At 40.0% G+C, this 26,712-nt stretch overlaps 1 protein-coding gene across 2 annotated transcripts in view; it reads right to left on the bottom strand.

Annotated features, from left to right (window-relative positions):
• The window catches only part of zetaCOP (COPI coat complex subunit zeta), a 66,065-nt gene extending 39,593 nt beyond the window's left edge, over nt 1-26,472 (bottom strand). Inside the window, exons 1-4 of one of the 2 annotated variants that reach the window (XM_068351015.1) lie at nt 26,320-26,472; nt 21,955-22,200; nt 17,963-18,096; nt 17,571-17,661 (exon numbers count right to left, since the gene is read on the bottom strand). In XM_068351015.1, coding sequence (XP_068207116.1) covers nt 17,571-17,661; nt 17,963-18,096; nt 21,955-22,200; nt 26,320-26,385 — 537 coding nt within the window. In that variant the 5' untranslated portion in view covers nt 26,386-26,472. The remainder of the gene's footprint in view (nt 1-17,570; nt 17,662-17,962; nt 18,097-21,954; nt 22,201-26,319) is intronic. The other variant, XM_068351016.1, reaches the window with a different exon arrangement.
• Between the last annotated feature and the right edge of the window lie 240 nt (nt 26,473-26,712).

Genomic DNA, 26,712 nt, shown 5'->3' with positions numbered 1-26,712 from the left:
AGATTTGTCTATAGAATGAGGAATTTTAAGGAAATAAAACATTCCTTTCAGGTATAAGGCAGTTGTAAATGAAACCAAAACCATTTTATACCTGTGAATATATCTAGGCTATCCACTAGAAAGATCCTTCTTAACGTTTTGGTTGCCTTGCATACAAGAAATTTTTTATACAGTATAACATTCAGAAAAAATAAGTAGCGCACTTTCAGTTACCAATAAAAATCTCTATATATAAAAAAACCAGAGAAATAAAAAATAAAAAATCGGTGAAATAAATCGGAAATCTCATATCTGAGCACAAAAGCATGACTTCTAAATAATGCATGAAGTACAATAATGCTACAGTAAATCTCCAAAGGATAAAAATTAATGGTTACTGCACTCACTAATCCATTTTTTTTTTCATAAACAAAACACAGCAATAATCACCTGTGAACTTCTGACAAGCTATCGTAAGTTGAAGAATTTCCTTCTTTCTTAGTTCACCAAAATGGTTCCATTATTCATTTAATAACTTATCACTCTCTTTCCAATGACCCATGACAACCCTATTCTATAAAAGTTCCTCCAAATTTCACACAATATTTAGCCACTACTTTAATGATAAAATAAAAACTTTTACAGATTCAACACATAAAAGGCATAAGCAGTAGTAATAGAACTGCAAAAATCACCCAAACTCAAATTTAGATGCCAATAACTTCAAATTGCCCTGAATTAAAGTTAAAAATTAAAAGTAAAAAGACAGACTATCGGAAAAAAGAAAAAAGCAAGTTGAGCAGGTCTCTGAGGCCAAATAATTATTAGTCCATCACAAGCATGCATCAGCAGCCATGCTAGACTTACATGGGTATAATGAGCAGTAGGGGAATGGGGAAGAGAGGTTTAAGGAGCGCCCATTAGTACTTGCACCAGCTAGAAGATAACATCTATCATGGTTTGACATGAAATAACCTGGTTCCTTTAGTTTTTTTCTTTAGTACAATACAGTAGTTGCGCTAGGATTTAATGTCTAAATTGATTTGAATCAAGCAAACGCCAATTGAGAATATAAAGACAGGTATGAAATTAGATTCATTAAAAAATTTTCACTGGATACCTAATAAGTTCAGAAGAAAATTGAAAATTTGAATCTTGTAAGTCATGGCTTTCATGTAATTCCAGAAATTGAACTTAATTTCCAAAATTCAAAATGCAATCTAATAATCATAAAGATTACCATAGTCAAATCAAATGAATATAAAATTTAACTAGGAAAAGTTAAGAATAAAAGATGAAAAATAAAAGGATACATAATTATGAACCCTACAAACATCACTTAACTATATAAACCTAACTATGTAAATCTGTGTCCTTTAATAGGAATATGCTTTTAGCAGGGCTGGAACTTCGGCTGTTAAAATTTGTAATGAAGGGGTTGGTAGATATTAGCAGATAAGGGGGAAGCCCTGCCAAACCAACCCCCACTTCGACCTTCACCTATTGCTTGTGGGGTGCTTGAAGCAAGAAGTGAAACTTAAAAGGACTCGGGTTTGCAATTAGGAAACATACAAATTACTTTTAAAATGTGATTTGTTCCTACATGAATACAAATTCTCATTCCTTAATAGGAGGCTCATCCTTAGGGGGGATAAAATCCCTATAACCATACTGGCTGGATTAAAATTTCAGGATTAGGGGGGATTAAGTCCCTATAACCATACTGGCTGGACTAAAATCTCAGGATCATTAGGAAGGAGTAAGTCCCTATAACCAAACTGGCTGGATTAAAATTTCAGGATTAGGGGGGATTAAGTCCCTATAACCATACTGGCTGGACTAAAATCTCAGGATCATTAGGAAGGAGTAAGTCCCTATAACCATACTGGCTGGATTAAAATTTCAGGATTAGGGGGGATTAAGTCCCTATAACCATACTGGCTGGACTAAAATCTCAGGATCATTAGGAAGGAGTAAGTCCCTATAACCATACTGGCTGGATTAAAATTTCAGGATTAGGGGGGATTAAGTCCCTATAACCATACTGGCTGGACTAAAATCTCAGGATCATTAGGAAGGAGTAAGTCCCTATAACCATACTGGCTGGATTAAAATCTCAGGATCATTAGGAAGGAGTAAGTCCCTATAACCATACTGGCTGGACTAAAATCTCAGGATCATTAGGAAGGAGTAAGTCCCTATAACCATACTGGCTGGATTAAAATCTCAGGATCATTAGGGGGATTAAGTCCCTATAACCATACTGGCTGGATTAAAATATCAAGATGTCAATACACTAAAACCTGATAGAGTAGTGGGAGTGTTGATTCCTACCACCTCCCAACACTTGAGAATAGATTCTGTCTGCTGACACACGTTGAGGAAGAACTTACATCTTAGGAAGAATGTCACAACGTACCGCCAATTAGGAGTAATGCATCCTACACTGTATCCATTCTCTACCTCTTAAGGAGGATTTTGAGCAACTTCTATAACTGACTTGTATAGAACAGATACTCATTATGGAAGCTCACTCGCATTAAGGTCTGATCCAGCAAATAACAGGATGACCGCTACACCCCAAGAAAGGGGAAGAAAAGGAGGAAAGGACCAGACACTCCACCTCTTATCCTAGACTAATTTCTTAACTGTTATATTAGACGAGGGGCTTCTTGTCCCATAAGGAGCTAGGTTAGCTGCACAACCTGCTGAGCTACTACCACAGGTCACAATGAAAACTTATCTACAAACTTGAAGGTATACTCCCATGGATAGTGGACTGTGACTAACCTGGCTCCTAGAGAGTTTAGTCGATTCTCTTGAAAAGTCATGGTCTGAATCTAAGTTGAACACTTGGATTGGAGACTGAGCGGTATCTTCACAGCAGATATTGGGGAGCTTCCACAATAAAGGAAGACAGATAATCAGGGTACCATCGATTTATGGTTCCTATGGAGTGATCAGGGTCCTTTTGAATATTGATGATTTTCACCAAATTTTGAGGAATAGGAGAGAGAGGGAACGAGGGGCAGAAAGGTGTAAGCGTTTAGGATTCATGGAGATGTTGGAGGGGTATTCAAACTTTGCCAACAGTCTGCAATTGGGAGAATCCTCAAGTTTTATATTCTACTACATGGCAAACAGAATGAGCACTGATGAGAAACTAAGTCTTTCCACAACACAATGATGTGGAGATACCTTAAAACCCTATACATATCTTCTATTCCCAAGAGTCTACCTACTTGAAGGGTTTATGACCCTTTATAAATTTGGGCACGGATGGAAGAGTTATCGGTAATAAAGACTACCAAGCGCTTTATCAAACTCTTTGGAAAACTTGAAAAGTAGAAGCAGTACAAGCACTCCCAGAAAGTTGAGAAGCAGGTGTGATACTTCTGTCGATCACATCCTCTAGAAAGGACATTCAGGTAGGTGCCTCATCCCTTCTCTTCTACAACTGTGGAAGATAGATTCTCAGAGGAGAGAAGTATCCACAACGGAGTGCATCACGTAATTATTACGGTAGATTGCCCCGTATTCCTCTTCTTGCTTAACCCGAAGATAGGGGAGCTCTGTATGTAAACCAGTAAACTTCATGAACTACAGAGTGATCGTTAGGGAGGCAGCCATGACATATTAGCCTTCTTGTAGATGGAAAAAGTCTCTTAAGGGGTTGTCTTTGTCGATCCAGAAAGCAAAATAGGAATAGTTAGGTTTAACTGTTTATAAGATTTTTTGCCGGGAGCTCCCCATGGCAACCATGTTAAGGTAGTCCCAGATATTCCACCCTCTGTCTTGGAGTCCTAAAAAATCTTATTCAATATATCTTAATCCACAGATGTAGACAGAGAGATTGTTTCTCTCTCGATGTTTAGTTATTCCCTTGTAGATGGATAAAAGGGGACAATTGCAGAGACCTGTCGGTACACGAGTGCAGATTAAGTGCTCAAGAGACTTGCATGAAAACTTGCACGAACCCTAAGCAAGTGGTAGCCAGTTTGAAGCACTGGGCTTTGAACTGGTAGCTACTTTCCCCACAGACGAAACAGAGAAAACCTGTCAGACAAAGATAATGGTCCTGAGAGTACATGTCCTTCAAGACTACAAGAAAGGAGTGTTCATCATTCTTACGATGGACCATATGGAACTAGCCGTGGCCAGTCTGAATTGCATCTAGGGACTAAGCATGAAGACCAAAGAAGACTGGTCTCCAATTTGTCGTAAACTATTCCATTGTAAGAGTAGACTGAAGAAGTCTGTAAAACTTCTCGGTAGCCTTCACTTTGCTTCTATTCTTACCAGTAAGAGGTAAATTGTGGTAGATTGCAAGCAATATCAGCAAGGTTGTGTTGCTCCCCTTACTGACTGGCATATACTTACTCATAGCAGCTGCGGTCCTTACTACCTTTCCTCCTATAACTCTACCTGGAAGGTCAGGTTAAGGGTGAATGGAAGGAGCACTGTCAAAGAACTTTTTCAGGGGAGCAGGAACCTGGACATGTAGGTCGCCAGACTCTTTCTCAGCACTTGCTTAAGGTATGACGCAGATCTCGAAAAAGTTATCCTTTAACGTCCTGGGCCCTTAGTGGTAACTGATCGGTGGAAGAGTAGTTCTCTTTGCACCTTCATCTACCATTACCACCCTGATGTAGTTTCCTCCATAAGAACTGGACAGCAATTCTTGTATCAATAAATTCTGTAGGGAACATAAATCTCTTGAACCCCTTGTCTGGCAGAGTGGGAGGTAATCTCATTAATTTTCTTTGGGTTTCAAATGGCCTACGAGGCATCTGAATAGTGTATCAAGTGGGCTTTGTTCTTGGCAATTGATCTGATTAAATCTGTGTACTGTACATCAACGTACATGGGCTTTGACAACCTCAGGGTCATAGTACAATGCATGGCTGCGCTTGATGTACTTTGAAAGCTGGCCACGGAGGTAGAATCGATGACAGAAGATTCGGATGTCAGGATGTCGTGTCCTCATTCCATCCAGGTCCCTACCATCAGAGTAGACTCCTCTGGTTTAGTTGATCGGGGGGGGGGGGGGGGGGGGGGGGGGGAAATCTGGTGTCTGCAAATATCTCAGGAACTTAAATTCTACCAATTGTTATATTGTAAGGAATTCCATTACTCAGCGGAAGTTAGAACTGCCTTACTAAGCATCTTTAAGGGTAGTTGCCTGTGGCCCCTTCTTCCTGAAGAAAATACACCAGAGACCTTGGGTTGAGAGGATCCTTGCTGACAACTGCATACGCATGATTTAGCATCTAGGTGCTAGTAGGAGTGCTGAGATCAGAAATGAGAGGTCAGCTGTCCCAACATTTCAAGCAAGTGACGGAGATGGAAGAATCTAACATCAGAGAAAACTCAAGTCATGAATCGGACTCTCAAGAGTAGGAAGATCTAAATCGAGGAGTAGTATCAGCGAGTTGGAAGTTCTCTAGTGATAGTATCGCCCAAGCGTCTTGAGAATGTTTCAGGGGAGGAAAACAACTCCTCTATATTATCATGAAATGGAAGAGAAAGGATGCAGCAGTTGCCAGAATTTCTAGTATATAACCTCTCAGAATGCATTCTGTACACAACTCACACTGCTTGGTGAGGGGCTTTTTTTCCCCAATCGAAAAATGAGAAAACAGAGTTTGATTTTATATGAGCCAGAGTACTAGTTGCAGTGGTAAGTACTCTCTTTATATGAACCACTTAGCATTAGGTATAATCTTGTAAACACCTCCCTCACTTATCAGATATTGTCGAACACACGTAGCTACATTGATTGGACCTACAGTATTTAGATGGCTTCTTCTTTAAGTGTAGCATTAGCGTTCAGTTAAAGACACTGCATTGGGTATGAGAACGACAACAGTTAACAAATAGTGCAAATAGTGTGTACCGATGTTGGTTCCTGAAAGAATGTCTTTCGGTTTTGGTATTCATTTTTCCCCTTAACTTTCCCCAAAGCTAGAGGGTAATCGTGCATGTAAGGATCGCAAGCAGATGAGATAGAGTATAATCATGAGTAGGTCAGAAGGAGCCTGATTGCCTGGAGGTGTGGTGGTGCTCCTGAAGATAAGAGCGATCAAAAATAAGAGAGGTAGAGCAGGTGATCATGAGCAGTTAAGGTGGTGCTCCTTCATGAGCTCATGATCAAATGTGGTGATGATCATGTAGAAACCCTCGATTGCAAATAGGCGAGATGGCACCCCGTTAGGAGTGCGTGATCGCTAACAGGCGAAATGGCACTTCCTTAGGGGTGTGTAATCGCAAACAGGCGAGATGGCGTTTCCTGAGGAGCGAGAGATCGCAAAACAGGTGGCGGTATTCTTGTAGGAGCGAGAGATCGTAAAAAGGCGAGCTGGTGCTCTTAGTAGGAGCGAGTGATTGTGAACAGGTGAGATGGCATTTCCGTAGGAGCAAGTTATCTCAATGGGTGAAATGGCACTCCTATTGTGAATAGATATAGGAACACTTGAGTAAATAGTAGCATGCTAATGCATAGAAATGCTCTAATGATAAAGGAGCATGTGATCGTAAACAGGTGAGAAAATGCTCAATTGCAAACAGATGAGGTGGTGCTCACTTAGAGCATGTTGGCACATAGTAGCATGATAATGCATAGTACAGTAGCATGCAATCTAACCATCTCTTTTTCTGTCCTTGATGAAGGACTGAGCAACTCTCTTCCACTGCTTAAAAAATAGATGGAGTCACTTAAATGTAATTCCTATTGATCGGTCTTAAAAGAACCAACTATCCCCAAAAAAATAAAAGGGGAAAAAGAAGGAGGGGGCACGTCATTCTTTGACCAGCTGTGTTGTAAGTCCAATGAATGTGTGGATCTGCTATCGGCATCAAGAGACAAAGGTGCAGCAAGAGGCGAAGGAATAACGAAGTTCACCTCCTATCAATGGTGTGCAATGACATTACATTCCTAAATTACGATGACATTGTCATCACTACTACACACCAGCAAGGGAATAAACAGTAACAGGAATGCTGTCAACAGAAACAAAGTGTATACTGCATTGGCAGGTTACACAAACTGTTAGCAACAATTATCTGGATACTGCAAGAACTTTTGTCTTGCTTGAATTCCCTCACACAATGAACTGCTAACCATAAACTAGGAGACAAACAAATCAAAACAGCCAGTTGATACCACCAAGAGTACATCTGTTATTCTCTGGCGGCTTAAAACAAAGTAGCTACTCGTAGAGGTTGGGGTATGGGGCTTCCCCGCCACCTGCCAGTAACTACCAGCACCTTGTTATAAATCTTAACACCCAAAGTTCCAGCCAAGCTGAAAGCACACTCCTACTGAAGGTCACGGGTTTGAATTAGTATAGGAACAAAGAGTATTTAAAAGAAAATTTTTCATAATACAATCCCACCTTCAAGTGTGAAAAGATCCTATTAGTTACCTAAACTAGTAGAAATGTACTAAAAACTAGACCTACTTCATTTTATGTCGCAAGTATATATCAACCATTACTAACAAAAATGTATATACTGTAGTTCCAAAAATCAGAGCCATTTATAAGCTAAATGATCTACTTAGTCTAACGAATAACAACTGGAAAAGGCAACAAAAATGTAAAATTTGAAATGCATTTTTCTCCAAAAAATTTAAAGATTACCTACATGGGTTCTAGCAGCCCCATAAACAGTTAACGGGATCTTATTACCAAAGCATGGTACATTAAATAATGATTACTATCCTCCATGGATTTTTCAAGATATTACCTATTGAAAGTGTACACTATAGCAAAGGATAAAATTAAACTTGTAAAGAACACTAATTCTTAAAGAATACTTGAAAACAAAATGCTAAAAAGTAGGTACATTTGCAGTTCTCTACTGTATGCCACAAATATGAAGTAAATCTACAGAAATATTTGCCCTTTGGGAGAATTTTCTGTTGGAAACCATAAGGTATACGAATGGAATAGCTACATGAAATATATAGAATTTTCTCAATAAAGAAAATTCATAAATAACTGATAGTACAGTGCAAAAACAAAGTAAGATCATTCAAAATTTATGTTCTAAACTATAGTTTTACTACATCAAGGCTGAAACAAAAATCAATTTCTTTTCAGTGTGAAATTCAAAATACCTGTACTGTATATTAAAACCACAGAAAACTATGATAAGGTGCCATATGAAATTTTTAGAGATGTGATGAAGAAAGGACTTTAGCTGAACAGAATAAAGAAGCTACTAAGCACTTCAATTCCAATATCACCAGGCTCTACCCTATCCAGTATAAAATAAATAAGTAAATCAATTTATTTCAGTAAAAAACTTAAATCTAATTTGAAAAAAAATGATCTAAAGTTAAATTACAGAAATCTGTACATACTCTTTGAAAATTGCACTGGAAGAAATATTCATCTACACAGAAACAACACAATGTACAGTACAGTAACTGGTTCAAGGTGCCAACAATTTCCTCCAACCCTTTTCAGCTCACTATATAAAAAGTCTGCATACTGACCACAAACATTCATAGCTTACTTTGATGAATAACATAATAATAGCATCTTCAAAAGTACAATCTGAACCCTCTCTCTCCCCATCTAAATTTTGGGCATTAAAATAATGTTATAAACTTTAGAGTTAAAAGCACCTTTTGAAACACTGAAATGACAAATTTGAAATAACTTGTAGTCTTCATAATACAAACCTGAAGCTCTTTCTATTGGAATATTATTTCGGAGATACAGTGATACCTCGGTAGTCGAACGACTCTATACTCGAACAATTCGGAGTTCGACCAAAATTTTCGAGAAATTTTTGCTGCGGTGCTCGACCAAAAATTCGGTACTCGACCAGCCGAACACGTGACGACCGCATGGGCTTTGTGATGATCGCGCCATCTCGGCCACTCTCGCTTGTTCGGGAAGCATCAGTTCTCTCGAGAGCGTCACTCAGACAACGCGCGATCAGCATTCGTTGTGATTTAGTGATTTTCAGTGCTTTTAATTGCTTTTTTAGCTTTCATAATGAGTCCCAAGAAAGTAATGAGTGTTAAGGGGAAGGAGAAGAGGAAAACAGTGCGAACAACGATCGAGTTGAAGAAGGAAATTATAGCGAAATATGAGAATGGTGTACGAGTGTCCGATTTAGCGGTAGAATACGGAATGGCGAAGTCGACCATTTCTACGTTTTTAAAGCATAAAGAAATGATTAAGAAGGCGAATGTTGCAACGGGAGTTACGGCGGTAACTAAGCAAAGGCCACAAGTGATTGAGGAGATGGAAAAGTTGCTTTTAATATTTATTAAAGAAAAACAGTTGGCCGGGGAAAGTGTTAGTGAAGCGTTCATTTGTGAAAAAGCGTTGCATATCTATGAAGAATTAGTGAAGAAAAGTCCGAGTACCAGTGAAAGTGATTCATTTACATTTAAAGCGAGCAGGGGTTGGTTTGAAAAGTTTCGTAATAGAACAGGTATTCATCGTGTTACTAGGCATGGGGAGGCAGCTAGTTCGGATCAAATTGCAGCCGATAAATACGTGGGGGAATTCGATCGGTACATAAATGAACAAAATTTGATCGCACAACAAGTCTTTAATTGTGATGAGACTGGGTTATTTTGGAAGAAAATGCCAGCCAATACGTACATTACCAAGGACGAGACGAAGATGCCAGGTCACAAGCCAATGAAAGATAGGCTAACATTGTTGCTGTGTGCAAATGCAAGTGGCGATTGCAAGATCAAACCCTTGTTAGTGTACCACTCGGACAACCCCCGGGTGTTCAAACGAAATAATATTTGTAAAAGTGCACTACCAGTTATGTGGCGCTCGAACACTAAATCTTGGGTCACAAGACAATTCTTTACCGAGTGGATAAACGAAGTGTTTGCCCCCCAGGTTAAGGCTTACCTCATTGAAAAGAGCTTGCCAATGAAATGTCTTCTGGTTATGGACAATGCTCCTGCACATCCTCCAGGTCTCGAGGATGACTTGAAAGAAGAATACAGCTTTATCAAAATCAAATTCTTGCCCCCCAATACTACTCCCATACTCCAGCCCATGGACCAACAGGTCATTTCAAACTTCAAAAAACTCTATACCAAGGCCCTTTTCAGAAAGTGTTTTGAAGTGACCAGTGACACGAAGTTGACCCTAAAGGAATTCTGGAAGGAACACTTCAGCATCCTCAACTCTGTTAACATGATTGACCAAGCTTGGCGAGGTGTGACCTATAGGACATTGAACTCTGCCTGGCGTAAGCTGTGGCCATCATGTGTCACAGAGAGGGAGTTTGAAGGTTTCCAACCAGAGGCGGGTCCAAGCACTGCTACCCCTGTAATTTCTGATGACACTGATGTCGTTGAGGAAATTGTTGTCATGGGCAGGAGTTTGGGGCTTGAGGTCGACAAGGATGATATTGATGAGCTTGTAGAAAGCCATTCTACCGAGTTGACTGTGGAGGAATTGTTGCACCTGCAACAACAACAGCAGCAGGATCTGATTGTGGAGCAGGAATCTTCAGAAGAGGATGAGGTAAGGGAGGATGTTCCAAGTTCTCTCATCAATGAAATTTGTTCCAAGTGGGCAGATGTGCAGGCTTTTGCTGAAAAATACCACCCAGAAATTGCAGTAGCAAACCGGGCAGTGCATATGTTTAATGATAGTGTCATGTATCATTTTCGAAGAATACTGCAGAGGAGGAAGAAACAATTAACAATAGACCAGTTTTTCACAAAAGAAAAGAAAGCTGCTACATCAAAGCCTGTTTCTCCTCCAAAGAAGAGACAAAGAAGAGAAGAAACCCCTGAAATAGATCTGCCCACCCTTTCATTGGAGAGAGAAACAACTCCTGAAGGAGAACTACCCCGCCACATCATGGAAGGGGACTCTCCTTCCAAGCAGTAACCTCCCCCTTCCATCCTCTCCACATCCATCCCTGTATGCCATCGAACCGCTGCTCAAAGGTATGTTCACTACAGTACAGAAAATGGTTTAAAATTGTTTTATTTTAGTACAGTAAATGGTTTAAAATTGTTTTATAGGATTTTCTGACCAATTTCATACACATTTAGATAATTATTGTTGTTTAGGTACACGTTTTATTAATATTTTGGGCCTGTTCGAGTGCTTGGGAACGGAATAGAATATATACCATTATTTCTTATGGGGAAAAAAAATTCGGTACTCGAACAAATCGGAGGTCGAACACGGATCTCGAACGGATTATGGTCGAGTACCGAGGTATCACTGTAACTGAAACTAGCTGTTAAAAGTTTTGCGAGGTGTAACTACCCTCCGCTAGTTAGTGAGAAGGGAGGTAGCGGGGTAACCCACCACCCAGCTCACACCAGCACTAGTAAACAGACACTTGGCAATTGCAGCATGACTTCTGGGGGTAGGTGATGGCAGGACCAGAATGTGAAAAGAGCTTCAGTTTGTATATTCATTAAAGATACGAATTATTTCTAATCTGTCATTTGTTCCAGCGCTAGATACAAACCTTACACTCTTTACATAGGAGATTCACCTAACCTTATGGTGGATGGAGTCCCTAAACCAACTGCCAGGAGACTGTCTCAGGGTGTCCCTCTGTGCTACATACGAGCTGTTTAGAGGGAAACCTGACATCTCGTGATCCATAAATGATGACAGCCTGGGCAATTAGTGCTGGCATAGAATTTAGCAATGCGACTTGACCAGGTAAGCATAAACTTGGAGCTGAATACCTCACTTACCCTAGACATTCCCTGACTCCACCTCCCATGGAGGATGGGGACATAGCAAATAGGCTTTACAGTACATAAATATATTAGGTTGCACAAAGAGGATGGTACTGACCTGTAGTTAGAAGAGGTCAGCTTGCAGAGTTCCTCAGATGCTGAGTCTTAAGAGAGGGGAGAATGAAATTGGTAGTGGCCTTTCCTACAAGGGAGCCAAGGTGTTATTGACCACGTTTTGTGTAGCCACCACAGGACCTAAGGTAAATGTATTCAGGTTCTTGTGGGTTATATCTCGCAGGTAGTGGTGGTTGCTGCCGTTTGCCATATGTATCACCTGCGTTACAGAGAAATTCCTTTTGAATGCCTAGAATTTACTGACACTCCTGGCTTCATGAGCAAGGGGATGGTGACTAGAAGATGAGAAGTCTCTCCATTTCCTATCTAATCTCAGAAGATATAGAGTTCCTAGTAATCTTCCTCTGGTCCTCCCTCTGCCAAGAACCTGCTGATCTGATGGCAGGCTCTGGAGGTTCTTTCTAAGCAATTCCTCCTTGCCCTCACAGGACAAGAGTAACAGTTGGTCTGGGTCATCTGGAATGAAGGCTCTATTTGGAAGGTTCTAACTCTAGGATTCACTCCAGCTGAATTTTGAGTCTTGGACATGACTCCGGGATGAATCAGTGTCACTTGCCTCCATTCTTGTGAATGGGCGATGTCATAGGACCAACCATGTAGCTCGTTATCTCTCTTTGCAGAGGACAGAGCTAGGAGAGAAAGAAAAGACCGTTTCCTGAGACGGTCACGGTCTGATGCCTGACAAAGATAGTGTTCCATCAGTGACTGCAGCACAGTACCCCACTATGTTCATAGAAGGTGGTCTGATTCCCGACTGAGGGCAGGTGTGCTCAGAATTCTGTAAGAGGAGAGAGCATTACGTTGAGGAGGGAATGCTAACTCTGTTCAGTTTAAAACAAGGCTCAAGGCCGAGTGATAGCCATTCATGGCCAATGACAAAGTTTTCCTCACTCTGGAACAAAAGGAGCTCCGCTATCATTATTATAGTGGCACTGAGGGGAGCAATACCCTGTCTATGACACAAACCACAAAGGACAGTACACTCTGCCTGCTCTACTAAGCAGATATTTCCCTGGAGGTATCCTGCCCTTCTTTTGTCCCCAATCTCAAAAGCCTTTCTTTTCAGGGGGTTATTGGATAACCTCTTGGCGTGAAGACAAAGCAATGGAATCGTTTGATGGAATATCTCCCTGTGGGTATCTGAGTAGATGGTTAAGTGTAGGGAGCCCTTTCGGTGCCTCTGTGAGCATTTATAGAAGGACAGGGGATCAATCTGTATGTCGCCACAACTGAGCTATTAGGGTCATCGAGGGACCTTGACACCAGCGAGCGCCGGCGAGCAGAGAATTGATTCTTACCTGTAAGGATATATACGGGTAATGTGAGTAAGTGAGCGCTACTTTGGTAGCGCTCGCTTGTTGCAACATTTAGCTGAAGCTCTGCTTGCTACCGAAGTAGTGCATATTTGAAGCAACAGTTAGATGAAGACCTGTGCTCTACAAAATTAGATTAGTGCCCACTAGAGGAAACAATAATCTGGAGCTCTGTGCAGGCTTGCACGCTGGCGAGTGGGGTCTCACATACTCATATTGGGTACCAAGGCAAACAATCTGGGTTGCTCATCCGGCTGAAGAGCTTGCCCATCCACCTCGCTGGGGCTCAGTGGATGGGTGTGCAACACTGTGCACGACTTCTCTGCGAAACCGTGGTCTTTGCAATGTACTCATGCTCATCTTAACCCCTACAGGGTGTTGGCAAGTAGCCTCATGTCATCCCCTCGGAAGGGAAAGAAAAAGTTTGTGCTGCATTGTAGACCAGCCATTTCTTCCTAGTAAGAGATTGAAATATGAGGTGCAGGTCCCAAAGGTCTTGGCCTCACAAACCTCAATGAGCTTTGTTATGCCCCAAGAGGCACGACATGGGAAATAACCCTGAAGAGTTACAGCCTACTAGTAGTTTCTCCCTCGAAAGAGGTGGAAACCCATAAGGCACAGATCCCGAAGAACCTGACCTCACAAAGCTCAAAGAACTTTGTTGTGCCCAAAGGCACGATGTCGGCAATAACCCCGAAGAAGTAAAGCCTACGAGACTTGTTTTGCACTCTGATGGTAAGGCGGCAATGAGCAAGAACTGCAAGCAGTCACCTAACTCCTTTGTTGCCAAGCTCCAAAGAAAAAGGGCGGGCATTGACAAATCCAATGCCCGCCGGAGGAATCCCCCGAAAGGAGAAAACCACCCAGGCAAAGGCAGTCCCTCCTGCAGACAGGAAGGGCAGCCAAGCCCTGTTGCCACTGTCGGCAATTGTTCCAGCCAGTGGGAAGATTGCTGGACAGCAGCTCTTGGAGGGGATCTATCCCTTGTAATGGATGATAGCCCAACACCTGGTGGAGAATGTCTCTCCCTTAAAAGGGAACGTTGCTCAATACCTGATGGACGATGCCTGTCCCCCGAAAAGGATGACTTCCAACATCTGGAGGTGGAAGTCTGGGCAGCGCTATCTGCTTCCTGTCAACAAACTTTGTTCATGTTGAAGGTCGGCATCGAACGTTACTTGCGAAACTTAGCCGAAGCTCGTTTCTAGGGTCACCCTGAAGGGGTTACCGGTTAAGTCACTCCCAGGCGTCTTTGCCAGCAACTGCTCATGCCAGCCCGCAGAGTGCACATCGGGACGATCAGAAGCTGAGGCCAAAACAGTTGAGCGGGCGCAAGACTCTTAGGTCAAAGACCTTAGGAGCCTTAGGGGGAGAGAAATCCCCCCCCCTAGGGAAGATATCTGCTCCCTTTGTGAGCTCAACCATAAGAACTCTTGCTACCTTACCTTGCACGGGGAACCTGTGAGCCCTAGGGAAGGTGGCTCAAAGAAAAAGGACTTTTTAAACTTTAGGCCAGTTCTGACAAGAGAGAAAGACAACGTCCTTACTCTACCAAGCTGAAATAAAAAGTGAGTGTCTACTAGTGCTGGTGTGAGTGTTGGTGGGTTCCCCCCCTCCACTAACTAGCGATGGGTAGATACAACTCACAAATCTTTAGCTGGTTTTAGCTATCTCCGAAATAATACTTCTATATAACGAGTCTAAGGTTTTTATCTAGTGCCAAAGCAAGTAATTTTTGGAAATTTATAATTATACATTTTGTAGATCTTCAAGAATTTATCATAGATCTCTGAACATTTACCCAATAAATACTTTAATCTTAGTATAACCACAATAATGACTAAAACCTCAAAACCATATAGAATTGTAAATTTCAGATAATCAACTACAGTAGTGATAATCTTTTCAGAAAATTGCTCACACTTCTCTAGAATAAATCAAGATGTTAAAATCCTCAACTATATTCAACAACAAGTGAAAATTACAAATTATAATTTATCATACACAATAACTATATTCAACAGGCAATTTGTCAAAAGAATGCTCTAAAATACTAGTATTAGCAAAGTATTTCTGAATCTTGGAATGAAGAATGAATGAAAAAGCTTTAGTAAAAGTAACCAAGTGGAGAGGAAGGAAAAGATAGTGCACTGTAAATACAGAATAAATATAGTTTGTGTTTAATAACCAGTTGCGTCAATAAACCTATATTCAGTGAAATTCTTTACTTATTAAATAATAGTAATCCCAAATAAGCAATTTACACAAAGTAATCTAACTACATAAAAAAAAATTTACCAGTTCCAAACTCTTAACTGTACTATTTGTTCACTATAACCTAATTTATCATGTCTTTTCCCATGCAAGATATCCCATCACACTAACCTGTACACATACATATACCAAGGGGGGTAGCCGACATAAAACAAATGAAACAAAAAAGGGGACCTCTCCTCTCTACGTTCCTCCCAGCATGACAAGGGACTCAACCGAGTTCGGCTGGTATTGCTAGGGTGCCACAGCCCACACTCCCCCGTTATCCACCACAGATGAAGCTTCATAACGCTGAATCCCCTACTGCTGCTACCTCAGCGGTCATCCAAGGCACCGGAGGAAGCAGCAGGGCTTACCAGAACTGCGTCACAATCGCTCGCCATTCATTCCTATTTCTAGCACACACACTTGCCTCTCTCACATCTATCCCCCCTATCACCCAGAGCTTTCTTTACTCCATCCATCCACCAACCTTGGCCTTCCTCTTGTACTTCTCTCATCAACTCTTGCATTCATCACCTTCTTTAGCAGACAGCCATTTCCCATTCTCTCAACACGGCCAAACCACCTTAACACATTCATATCCACTCTAGCTGCTAACTCATTTCTTACACCCGTTCTCACCCTCACTGCTTCATTCCTAACCCTATCTACTCCATACTCCATAGACACTTCATCTCAAACACATTCAATTTCTGTCTCCGTCACTTTCATTACCAACAACTCCGATCCATACATCACAGTAGGTACAATCACTTTCTCATACAGAACTCTCTTTACATTCATGCCCAACCCTCTATTTTTTTATTACTCCCGTAACTGCCCCCAACACTTTGCATCCTTCTTTCCCTCTCTGAACTAGGCCTTAAACCTGTCACTGGATAAAGTCCAATAATTCTTTCAGTCCTCTTTCTTTCATACCAGGGTGGGATAGTCCTCTGTTCCCTTCCCTGGCTGCACTGCCCATCCATAATTTGCTGGTCCCTTGGCCTCTACTGTATCCAGCTCATTTCAGCTGACTCTTTTTTCATGGCTAAGGGACATCTGCTCAGTTTAAGGACCTAGATTTGAGGAACACCTTCAACAGATTTTTTCTGATTTTCAGAACCAAGAGTGGCCTACCTTTCATCTCCAGTTTCAAACAACTCCCTCCTTCACTACATAGTTGTGTTTTTTTTTTTTTTTTTTTTTTTTTTTTTTTTTTTTTTTTTTTTTTGCAACTCCGCTTGATCCCGAGGTCCTGCTTCTTTCAACACCAGTTCTTGCTTTTTGTTTTGCCCTGAATTCTAATGTAGTAGTTATGCATAAACTGGATGACTATCCTAACAGCCAAAGAGCTCCATTGCCTTACATTGTAGTAACTGTTGCCAAAGAAATTCATTTCCTTCCAACCAGGTCTTTAAAACTCAAGTCTGTATTGCTCTACTTATATGGATCTTTATAATATGGAGATAAGCGGTGAGCCTTCTTACTAATCTGGCGTGAGTTAAAGTCATTCTCGCTTTTGAGGCATGGCCATGACCAATTGGTATCATTCCTTGCAAAGTTGCAAGAAAGGCTCCTCCAGGTTTTAATACAGTGGATAAATGATGACAATATCAAAGACATTACTAAGTAAGAGTTTCCTTCTTGCAGATTAATCTCACAAGCTCTTTCAATAGCCAACAGTTACATTATTAGTTTTCTTTTCCTACAAGTCTTTACTGTCTCATGAGGGCAAGCGCACACACTCCTTTTCCTCATCAAGCACCAGCTAGATTGGTTCCTCAAACCTCCGGCTCCTTTGCCCAGGTGGTCACCATCTCCAATGATATATATATAACTTTCCTCTATCTCCTCAAAGGCACCCATTAATCTTTGCGTAAATATCCTATTCACTTCCCCCACACTCTTTAAGTCTAGTCCTTATAGCACAATGGAATGAAGGATGCCGTGCAGCACCATGGGATGTTTTTATTCCTAGCACAATAAAGTTGGTGTGCCTGGGATACCTTAGGGAAAAATTTGTTAACTTCTCTGGTAGTGTCAAAATAACTTTAATACAGTACTTTTCAAATTTACTATGCAAGAATATTATATGGCTTAGTTTGAAGTGAAAATAATGAACAATAAATTGGGAAGGGCTCTCAGAAATAAGATTATCAAATATTTGATAAAAATACACATACCTGCGTCACTGTTTGGTCGTTGAAAGGACTTTCTTCCATACGTAATGCTACACGCTGACTAACTACTTGAGGGTCAGTTTCCAATGGCACTCTGTTAAAAATTCCAAAATTAATAAAATAAAAATAATCAGTCAAAACATATATAATGTGTCGTCTGAAAAAAAAATACAGCATTAAATACAATGAAGTATTGGTCCACATTATACTGTATCACTTAAAGAAAAAAATACCACAAACAGTATTAGACATTATCAATGAAACAAAAAACCAAGAAATTAATTAGAGTACTGTAACAACAACGGAATGCATAAAATCTATTTAGCTTAGTCAATGGAATGATTAAGTACTTTGAAGCTTAGATATCTACAAATCAATACAGTATTCTATCTTACCCTCCGTCACAAATCTCATCCATGGCCAACATAATAATGTCTAAATTGTCCAACAACGTCCTCTTTTCCACATTTTTTCGCAGTATGGATGAGACAGCATCATATAAACAGCTGAGAACTGACACCAGGATAAGCTGAAAGAAAAATAAAAAACTAGAAGTAATTTGTAATTTTCCTAACTATACAAACCTGAATCCTTTAATAGGGGTATGTTTTTTAGCTAAGAGAGATACATACATACATATACCAAGGCACTTCCCCCAATTTTGGGGGGTCGCCGACATCAAACAAACAAATGAAACAGAAAAGGGGACCTCTCCTCTTTACGTTCCTCCCCTGTGGCCGCGGGGGCATAAAAACAATTAGAATAGCGCCAACATATCCCTGCGTGTCGTAAGAGGCGACTAAAAGGGACGGGACGAGTGGGCTGGGAACACCCTCTCCTGTATCATAATCCTGTGAGACATAAAAGAAGTGGAGCCAAGAGGGATACGGCTGTTAAATAACTCATAACAGTGGTGGTAGTTACTGCCAGGTGGTGGGTTAGCTCTGTTCCCTCACCGATGCCACTGAGCCACCCTTTGACCTTAACCAGGACTTGCTGGGCAGTTGAGGCAGGACTTTCAACTTTAGCACTCAGCTTTGCATAGTTAGGAAAAATACAAATTACTTTAAAAATTTGTGATGTGTTCCTACACAAATACAAACATATGTCCTTTAATAGAAAACTCATTCTTACAAGGATGGGAGTTACTAAAAGCTAACTGGCTGGTTTATTTTCCAGGGAAATGTAAAAGCACTTTGGTCTTGTATTAGAGAGCAACTGATGACTCCTGTCAACCTCCTAAGACCTGAACATAAAGATGAGGCAGGTGTTACGCTAGGTCACTACCAGAGATTGGTAGAAGGTCAAGAGAGAATCTATGTCTGTGGAGAATATATTTTCTGAATTTATGGCCGTTTATGATAAATGGGTTTGCATAAGCTTGCCCATCCTAACTCTCATCTTAGAGGATAGGAGAGATACATCTAAACAAAACTATTCTGTTGAGAAATGTTACTCAAACATGCAGCTTACCTGGATATACCATCCAGTTCAGCAAATAGAGGAGTGACTGTCATACTATAAAAAAAAAAAAAGGGGGAAGAAGAAAGAGGTATAAAGGGCCAGTCGACCTTACCTCTCATTATAGATTTATGTCATAGTGGAGTAACTGCAGTGTCCCAAAGGTAGGGGAAGAAAGATGTAAAAACGACCAGTTTATCTCTCATTACAGACTTATGTCACGACCGTTATCTTAAACGAGATATTTCCTGTACCGTGAATGAATTTAGTTTGCTATATGATCTGTTGGGCAACTACAACTGGGTCAAAGATAAAAGTGTCCAGGGACCTATGGGTATACTTCCATAGGTAATGGGCAGTGAAGATTCTGTTGTTACCAGATTCCTGCCTTCACAAATTGGTCCTGTGACAAGGTATTGCCGATGATATATATCTGAATTTGTGCGCTCTAATCTGGGAGGGTCCTTCCAAGTCCTCACTAAAAAGAAAAGGAGATCTAATTATTCCACAAAGCCCAAAAGAATCAGGTGTTCTAAAATATCTTCTTATTGCATTCCTTCCGATGCTGTAGGAAGAGTCGTGGGGTCTACCCAGGATATGAAGGAAGTCATCCTGGTCCCTAATCGTCGTTTCTTGTAGGGAAGTACAGTATTGTAATGAAAGACTTGAAGTTGAGAATGGTTGCCTCCATTAGTCAATAAAATCATGAGTGCAAGGACCTACGTGATCGTAAACCAAGTTTTGAAGCCCTCTACCTCCGCAGGTACTGGATTCAAGTCAGGTACCATAGGGTTGATGATTCTGTCAACGCTCTTCAAAGAATCCTTTACGCCTAGGACATTTACCAGTCGATCTAAGAACAAGGCAATCCTCTGTAGAGGAAGAAGGATGAATGAGCGTTGACTGGTCTCTTTAAGCGACTGAAATGTTTCTGGTTCTCAAGCTTTCATTGAATAAAGTGTACAAAGGGCCTTAACCTTTGGAGGATAAACGGGAGAGCATGGTACAGCAGACCTCATAAAAGTGTCATGCAATGGCCTTTCCTTGGTTGGAGAGAATCCTTGCCAAGAACGTGCAAGTACGATATAGTATCTTGGTGCTTGTACGAGCACTGAAATTAGACCAGAGAAGTCACTTGTTCCAATCCCTATCTCGTGAATGAGTTGGAAGATCTAGGCCATAGATTAAAAAATAGAGGGTTGGGCATGAATGTAAAGAGAGTTCTATATGAGAAAGTGATTGTACCAACTGTGATGTATGGATCGGAGTTGTGGGGAATGAAAGTGATGGAGAGACGGAAATTGAATGTGTTTGAGATGAAGTGTCTGAGGAGTATGGCTGGTGTATCTCGAGTAGATAGGGTTAGGAACGAAGTGGTGAGGGTGAGAACGGGTGTAAGAAATGAGTTAGCGGCCAGAGTGGATATGAATGTGTTGAGGTGGTTTGGCCATGTTGAGAGCATGGAAAATGGCTGTCTGCTAAAGAAGGTGATGAATGCAAGAGTTGATGGGAGAAGTACAAGAGAAAGGCCAAGGTTTGGGTGGATGGATGGTGTGAAGAAAGCTCTGGGTGATAGGAGGATAGATGTGAGAGGCAAGAGAGCGTGCTAGAAATAGGAATGAATGGAGAGCGATTGTGACGCAGTTCCAGTAGGCCCTGCTGCTTCCTCCGGTGCCTTAGATGACCGCGGAGGTAGCAGCAGTAGGGGACTCAGCAGTATGAAGCTTCATCTGTGGTGGAAATGTGGGAGGTTGGGCTGTGGCACCCTAGCAGTACCAGCTGAACTCGGCTGAGTCCCTGGTTAGGCTGGAGGAACGTAGAGAGTAGAGGTCCCCTTTTTTTTTGTTTCTTGTTGATGTCGGCTACCCCCCAAAATTGGGGGAAGTGCCCTTGGTATATGTATGTATGTATGTACTCAACAGATTTTGAAAAAATTTTCACCCCAGATAAATCTTAGGACACAGACGAACCCCATTAAATTTTGAAGATGATCTGGATTTGGATTTTCAACAACTTTAAAGATTTCATAAAAAAAATTAACATATTTTGACCAAATTTCCACCACAGATAGATTTTAGGGCCATGGACGGCTTCATTAATTTTTGGAGACGATCCGGTAATGGATCCGGATTTGTATTTTTCACAATTTTAAAGATTACATAAAAATAAATTGACATACAGGTATCAGATTTTAGCCAAATTTTGATAATGAATAGATATACATATTATACAGTACATGGGAAGAAACCATGAAAATTTGGAGGAGATATGGATCAAAATCACGATTCTGAATCAATATAGCACTTTTCACCATCTACCGTACAGTCAGCATATGAAAAGTGGGAGGTGATGTCCATAGACTTTAGTTAAATGTTGGTATTATTCATTGACAGAGGTCTGCAATCTCTGATTGCTCTCATTATCATTACTAACTAAGCTACAACCCTAGTTGTATAAGCAGGATGTTATAAGGCCAAGGGCTCCAACAGGGAAAAATAGCCCAGTGAAGAAAGGAAATAAGAAAATAAATAAGCTACATTATATGAAAAGTAATAAACAATTCAAATAAAGTATTTTAAGAAAAGTAAAAACATTAAAACCCATGTATCATATATAAACTATAAATGGAGACATATGTCAGCCTATTCAACATAAAAATATTTGCTGCAAGTTTAAAATTTTGAAGTAAGTAACAATGTAATTTCTTTACAGCAAAATTAAAACAATGTAGACTACCATCCCAAAACTATCATTTACTAAACAGCAAAGCTTGAGGAAAAATATGAAGTGCATAGTGAACAGTTACTGCAGCTTGGTGAACTGTCTTCACCCACCAGCAGAATATTGCCACAATAATCAAGACCCCATAACAGACTAGAATTATAAATTCAGTAAAATTTTTATGTTAAAAAAAATGACAACTCACCTCATTTTCATGTGATAATCCCATCACATAAAAGAAAAGGTCTACATTGGAGCGGTAGACGCAAGTGAGACGATCCAACATGATGACTTCTGCGTTTGCTCTGTGGGTCTTTTGGAAGAGATTTTTCTCAAATTTTTTCTCATCTTTCACAGTAGGGAAGACTGTTGGGTCATAATATTTTGCTAGAAGTCTATTGCCATCATTGTCAAGGATAGCAATACCCTTAATCACATACAAGGTAGGTTCCTGAATAAATAAAAGTATGATAAAATCTTTATAGCATTTCCCTCTTAATGTTCAGATTTAATTTTATAACATATCTATAGTCCATTTCTTTTAGCGAGGCAGATTTGCACAGACTCGCAGCGGTGCTCTTTTAGCTCGGAAAAGTTTCCTGATCGCTGATTGGTTAGAATTATCTTGTCCAACCAATCAGCGATCAAGAAACTTTTCCGCGCTAAAAGGGCACTGCTGCGAGTCCGTGCAAATCTGCCTCGCTAAAAGAAATGGACCATAGAATATGTTAATATACAATACTTAAATTCTTTATAAGAAATGGACGAGTACTGGTTATTTTGTTATGACTAATGGGGGTTGGGGCACAATCATTTAGATATCAATCGTCTAAAATGTGAACACCATTTCATTGTCTAAGTCCTATGTTTACTTTTGGGAACCTAATGCTGGGTTACTGCGCATACATTGTTTGCATTTGTTTTTGTCAACTGCTCTTTTTTTGTATGACGTCAATTACCTGCCTTCTTTTTTTTTAACCAATTAAGCGTAATATTTTCATCTATTTCCATAATTGATTATATTCTTAAGGTTCTCTGTTCTGTATTTTACTATTGTTGCTTACCTGAAAGCAAAAAATATCACAGAAATAAAAACCCACATGGCTGATGTGTGCAGCAAATCCCTCTACCACTTGCCAAAGCAGAGGTGCAACAAGATAATGTTTTTTTGCGACAAAAGCTGGCCACGGCAGAGCCAGGGCTATTCAATTTTCGATATAAATAATTACAATACTTTAAAACAAAAATGACCAATGTGAATGGTATAAGCAGCACATCCACGTACTGCTTGCCAGAACAGAGAAGAAATAAGATAATATTTATTTGCGAGCGAAGTGAGCCAAGTCGAAGACAATACCATTTTAGAAACAATATAAATTATAGGTAATTATACCTTAATATCACGCCACTTACATAAACCCAATAAAGTATTTTTCCAACTGGTTATCTTGTGTTTATTTTGCACTTATGACCATTTATATTGCTGCAAATTGCTTGTTTTGCAGTTTCCCAACCTAAAAATCCATAACAGGGTAGAAAACTCATGCTCTGGTGGTTTTGCCTCAATATTCATGGTCAAAAATGGATAAAAAAAAAACTGTACAGTATCATAATTTTACCTGATAAAATGTGTACCAAAACAAGGAGACAAATGCAAATTCCATATGCTTTGGTATCAGTTCACATGTCTTGTTTCAAATACACTAATCAAATACAACTTGAATATCCAATCATTATAAATCATTAGTGGTTATTTCGTACCAAACTGACCAGCAATACTCCAAGAATTTTCTAGAAAATAGTGCATTATTCCAAACATTTTGTCTGCTGTCACAATTTTATACCATAAACAAACTGGAATTGCATAACTGATCGATTTTTCAAGATATAACGTGCTATATTGTCATGATTTTGCGAATAAAAAATCACCAGGTAATTACACGATACTTTAATTTCTAGTAACATACATGGACACCATATCTATATACTAGTTATCTCGTATCATGCATTTCTGACCATGATTATTGGTGCAAACCACCAATTTATGACTTTTCCCAACCCCCTATATAAAAAGCTACGGGGGATCCCAGTGGGGAACTGGGGTCTTTTGCACCATTAATAATGATCATAAATGCATAGAACATAAGACAAAAAGTTGAAACTATATAGGGTTCATATATTTAGTGTGATATTAAAGTATCATATAATTACCAATTTTGTATGTACTGTAGTATATATAACACTTCCTTTAATTGGTGTTTACTCAGCCATGGCTTGCTTTGTATGATATCGAACATTACTGCCACATTTGTATGGCTCTGGAGAGTGGCACAAGTTGTGCTTTCCACACCAAATGTGGGGACGATTATTTTGGTGATATTTTTTACTTTCAGTTGGGCAACAACAGCTATAAAGTGCACCATAAGCGACACTCATCTAGGGAGTTCTTCTTTTACATCATCAGCCATGATGGATCTGAAGAGGAGGGGGGGGGGGGATTGGCTGTTGTAAAAAACAGTAGAAGGGAAATTATGTATAAATGCTTAGAAGCTCTTAATTGGTTCAAATGTCACACCAAAACAGTAGGCCATAAGCGATCGCAAATAATGCATTCACCATAACCCTTCAACTGCCTTCCAAATGTAAACAATGGACTTAGAAAATGGAAGTGGTGTTCACATTTTAGTCTATCAATACGCAAATTATTATGCCCTTGCATACATTACTGTAGTTATACTACAAAGAAACAAACAAAGATGGCCAGCACACTTTCATTCTTAAAATTAAAGTTTCATATACAGTATTTAATGATCACCACTACTAAATAGTCTCTACTAAAAAGAACATTAAATTATGTTGAGCATCACCTATAGGCCTAATATCATTAATGGAGTCAAAGATGAACTGGAGAAAGGTCTATGATCTTTATTTCTCACTAGGACTGAATAAAAATGTAAAAGTCGACAAACAACAATGACTTCATCGATTTTCACTATGTGATGAGCAGGTTAATAACATTATAGATTTACCAGTCAACATAAAAAGGCTTTGTAGATAAAGTTAATACAATAGTGTTAGGCTTCCATGTATAAAAGTTTATAGATTTGCAGATATGGGTCAATTCAGGCATATAAAATGAGAAGTTCAATAATAGTCTATCAAATCAAAAGCTATACATCATTACCTGGAAGGCTAAATGATGTAGTTTCTTAAAAAGGACAGGGATAACACACAGCTATGACTCTCAGTTACCTTTACTAGGTAATACTAGAAAGTACGGGGTGTATGTATGATAGCGGCCACCTGCATGTATGATTACGGCTAACTTAGAATACGGCAGTGTAAGGGGGCCCCCGTTAGGTATGTACACGGCTTGTAGGTTAGGTTAGGTTAGGGGAGAAAGTTGATGTCCATTTTTAATACATAAGGGAGCACCTGGCCGCTGACACACAAAGGCTCCAAAAGTACATCTGCCATTCTACCACAAAGATTAATCACCATGTCATTACCAAGGGTAGTTACGACACTCGGTCAACTCTATTAAGAATAGCTGGCGCTTTTGTATAACAATGGACAGGAATATGTGTACAGTATAGAACACTATCCGCAACTAACCCCGCCCCCCCTCGCCCCCACTTAGCCTGCCATATTCTAAGCAAAAGGGTTGGAAATAGGGGAGTTATGGGGCATGGCTGTCATCATACATACACCAGGAATAGTTAGAAAGGGAATCCACCATTCAACAGCAGAGAGTTTATGGAACCTTTGTATGTCAGCGCCCAATTCCTCCCTTGTGGATTAAAAATGGATATCAGCTAACCTCAACTTTCCCCCCTAACCTACTTACCTAGCCGGGGGGGGGGGGGGGTAAATGGCCCTTGCGACCCCCTTACAATGCAGTATTCTAAGTTAGCCGTAATCATACATGCAGGTGGCCGCTATCATACATACACCCCGAGTTTACAGACTAATCACAAGGGGCATTAGTCACGACGGGGAGTATGTAACATAGCGGCCACCTGCATGTATGATTATGGCCAACTTAAAATACAGCAATGTAAGGGGGGTTGCAATGGGCCGTTAGCGGCCCCCCGCCCTTAGGTAAGGGCACGGCTTGTATGTTAGGTAATGGAGGAAAGTTTAGGTTAATTGATGTCCGTTTTTAATCCACGAGGAAGGAACTGGCCGCTAATATACAATGGCTCCGTCAGGACTTGGGGGGCTATGGCACCCTGTGACATCTTCAGTTACCTCTAAAAGGATTATTTAGCATGTGACCGCCATTCTAAAATCTACAAAAAAACGATACGCATCTCTGAAAATAACCAGTGACTATAATTAACTAACATACAGGTAGGGTCCATATCATAATATTATAAAAAAAATTGATCAGTTTATTGCCACGGGCTAGTACGTTACGGCTAGGCATACGTAGACTACTAACGCTAAGGTAGACTTTGTCCCTGTCATGGTTACTTTTAAACTTCTCCTTATAATTATCGAATAAAACTATTCAAACTAAAATAACAAAATATATATTACTTTTAACAAGCAATAACAAGGTGCTTACCAGGAGTCCCGACATGTTTATGTTAGCAGAGCTGTCAACGCAACACCTGGTGAGTACGAAAGACATTCAAAGAGAAGAGTAAAATTGTAAATTTCAGTTGCCACGACTACACCTCACCCTCTATTTTGTTATCTGTTCTGATATTAAGCACAATGATTTATATATACTTATATAATTAAGAACTTTGAATTGTTTTTTAGTTTTTCACTATTTTAACTTATATACATATCCCTTCACAAACTCAAAATATCTCCCTGATATCTCTAACACCTTTCCGGTATCCATAAGACATAGTAAACTTTATATCAAGGTTACGATAACTTTTACTTGAATATTTTTTCTCTAAAACGCCAAGTTTAACTTTAAAAATAATAGCAATAATAAAAAATCTTC

The sequence above is a fragment of the Palaemon carinicauda genome, chromosome 27 (assembly GCF_036898095.1).
Source record: "Palaemon carinicauda isolate YSFRI2023 chromosome 27, ASM3689809v2, whole genome shotgun sequence".
Lineage (NCBI taxonomy): Eukaryota > Metazoa > Arthropoda > Malacostraca > Decapoda > Palaemonidae > Palaemon > Palaemon carinicauda.
Note: the sequence above shows the minus strand (reverse complement) of the source record. Positions and strands in the feature narration are given on the sequence as shown.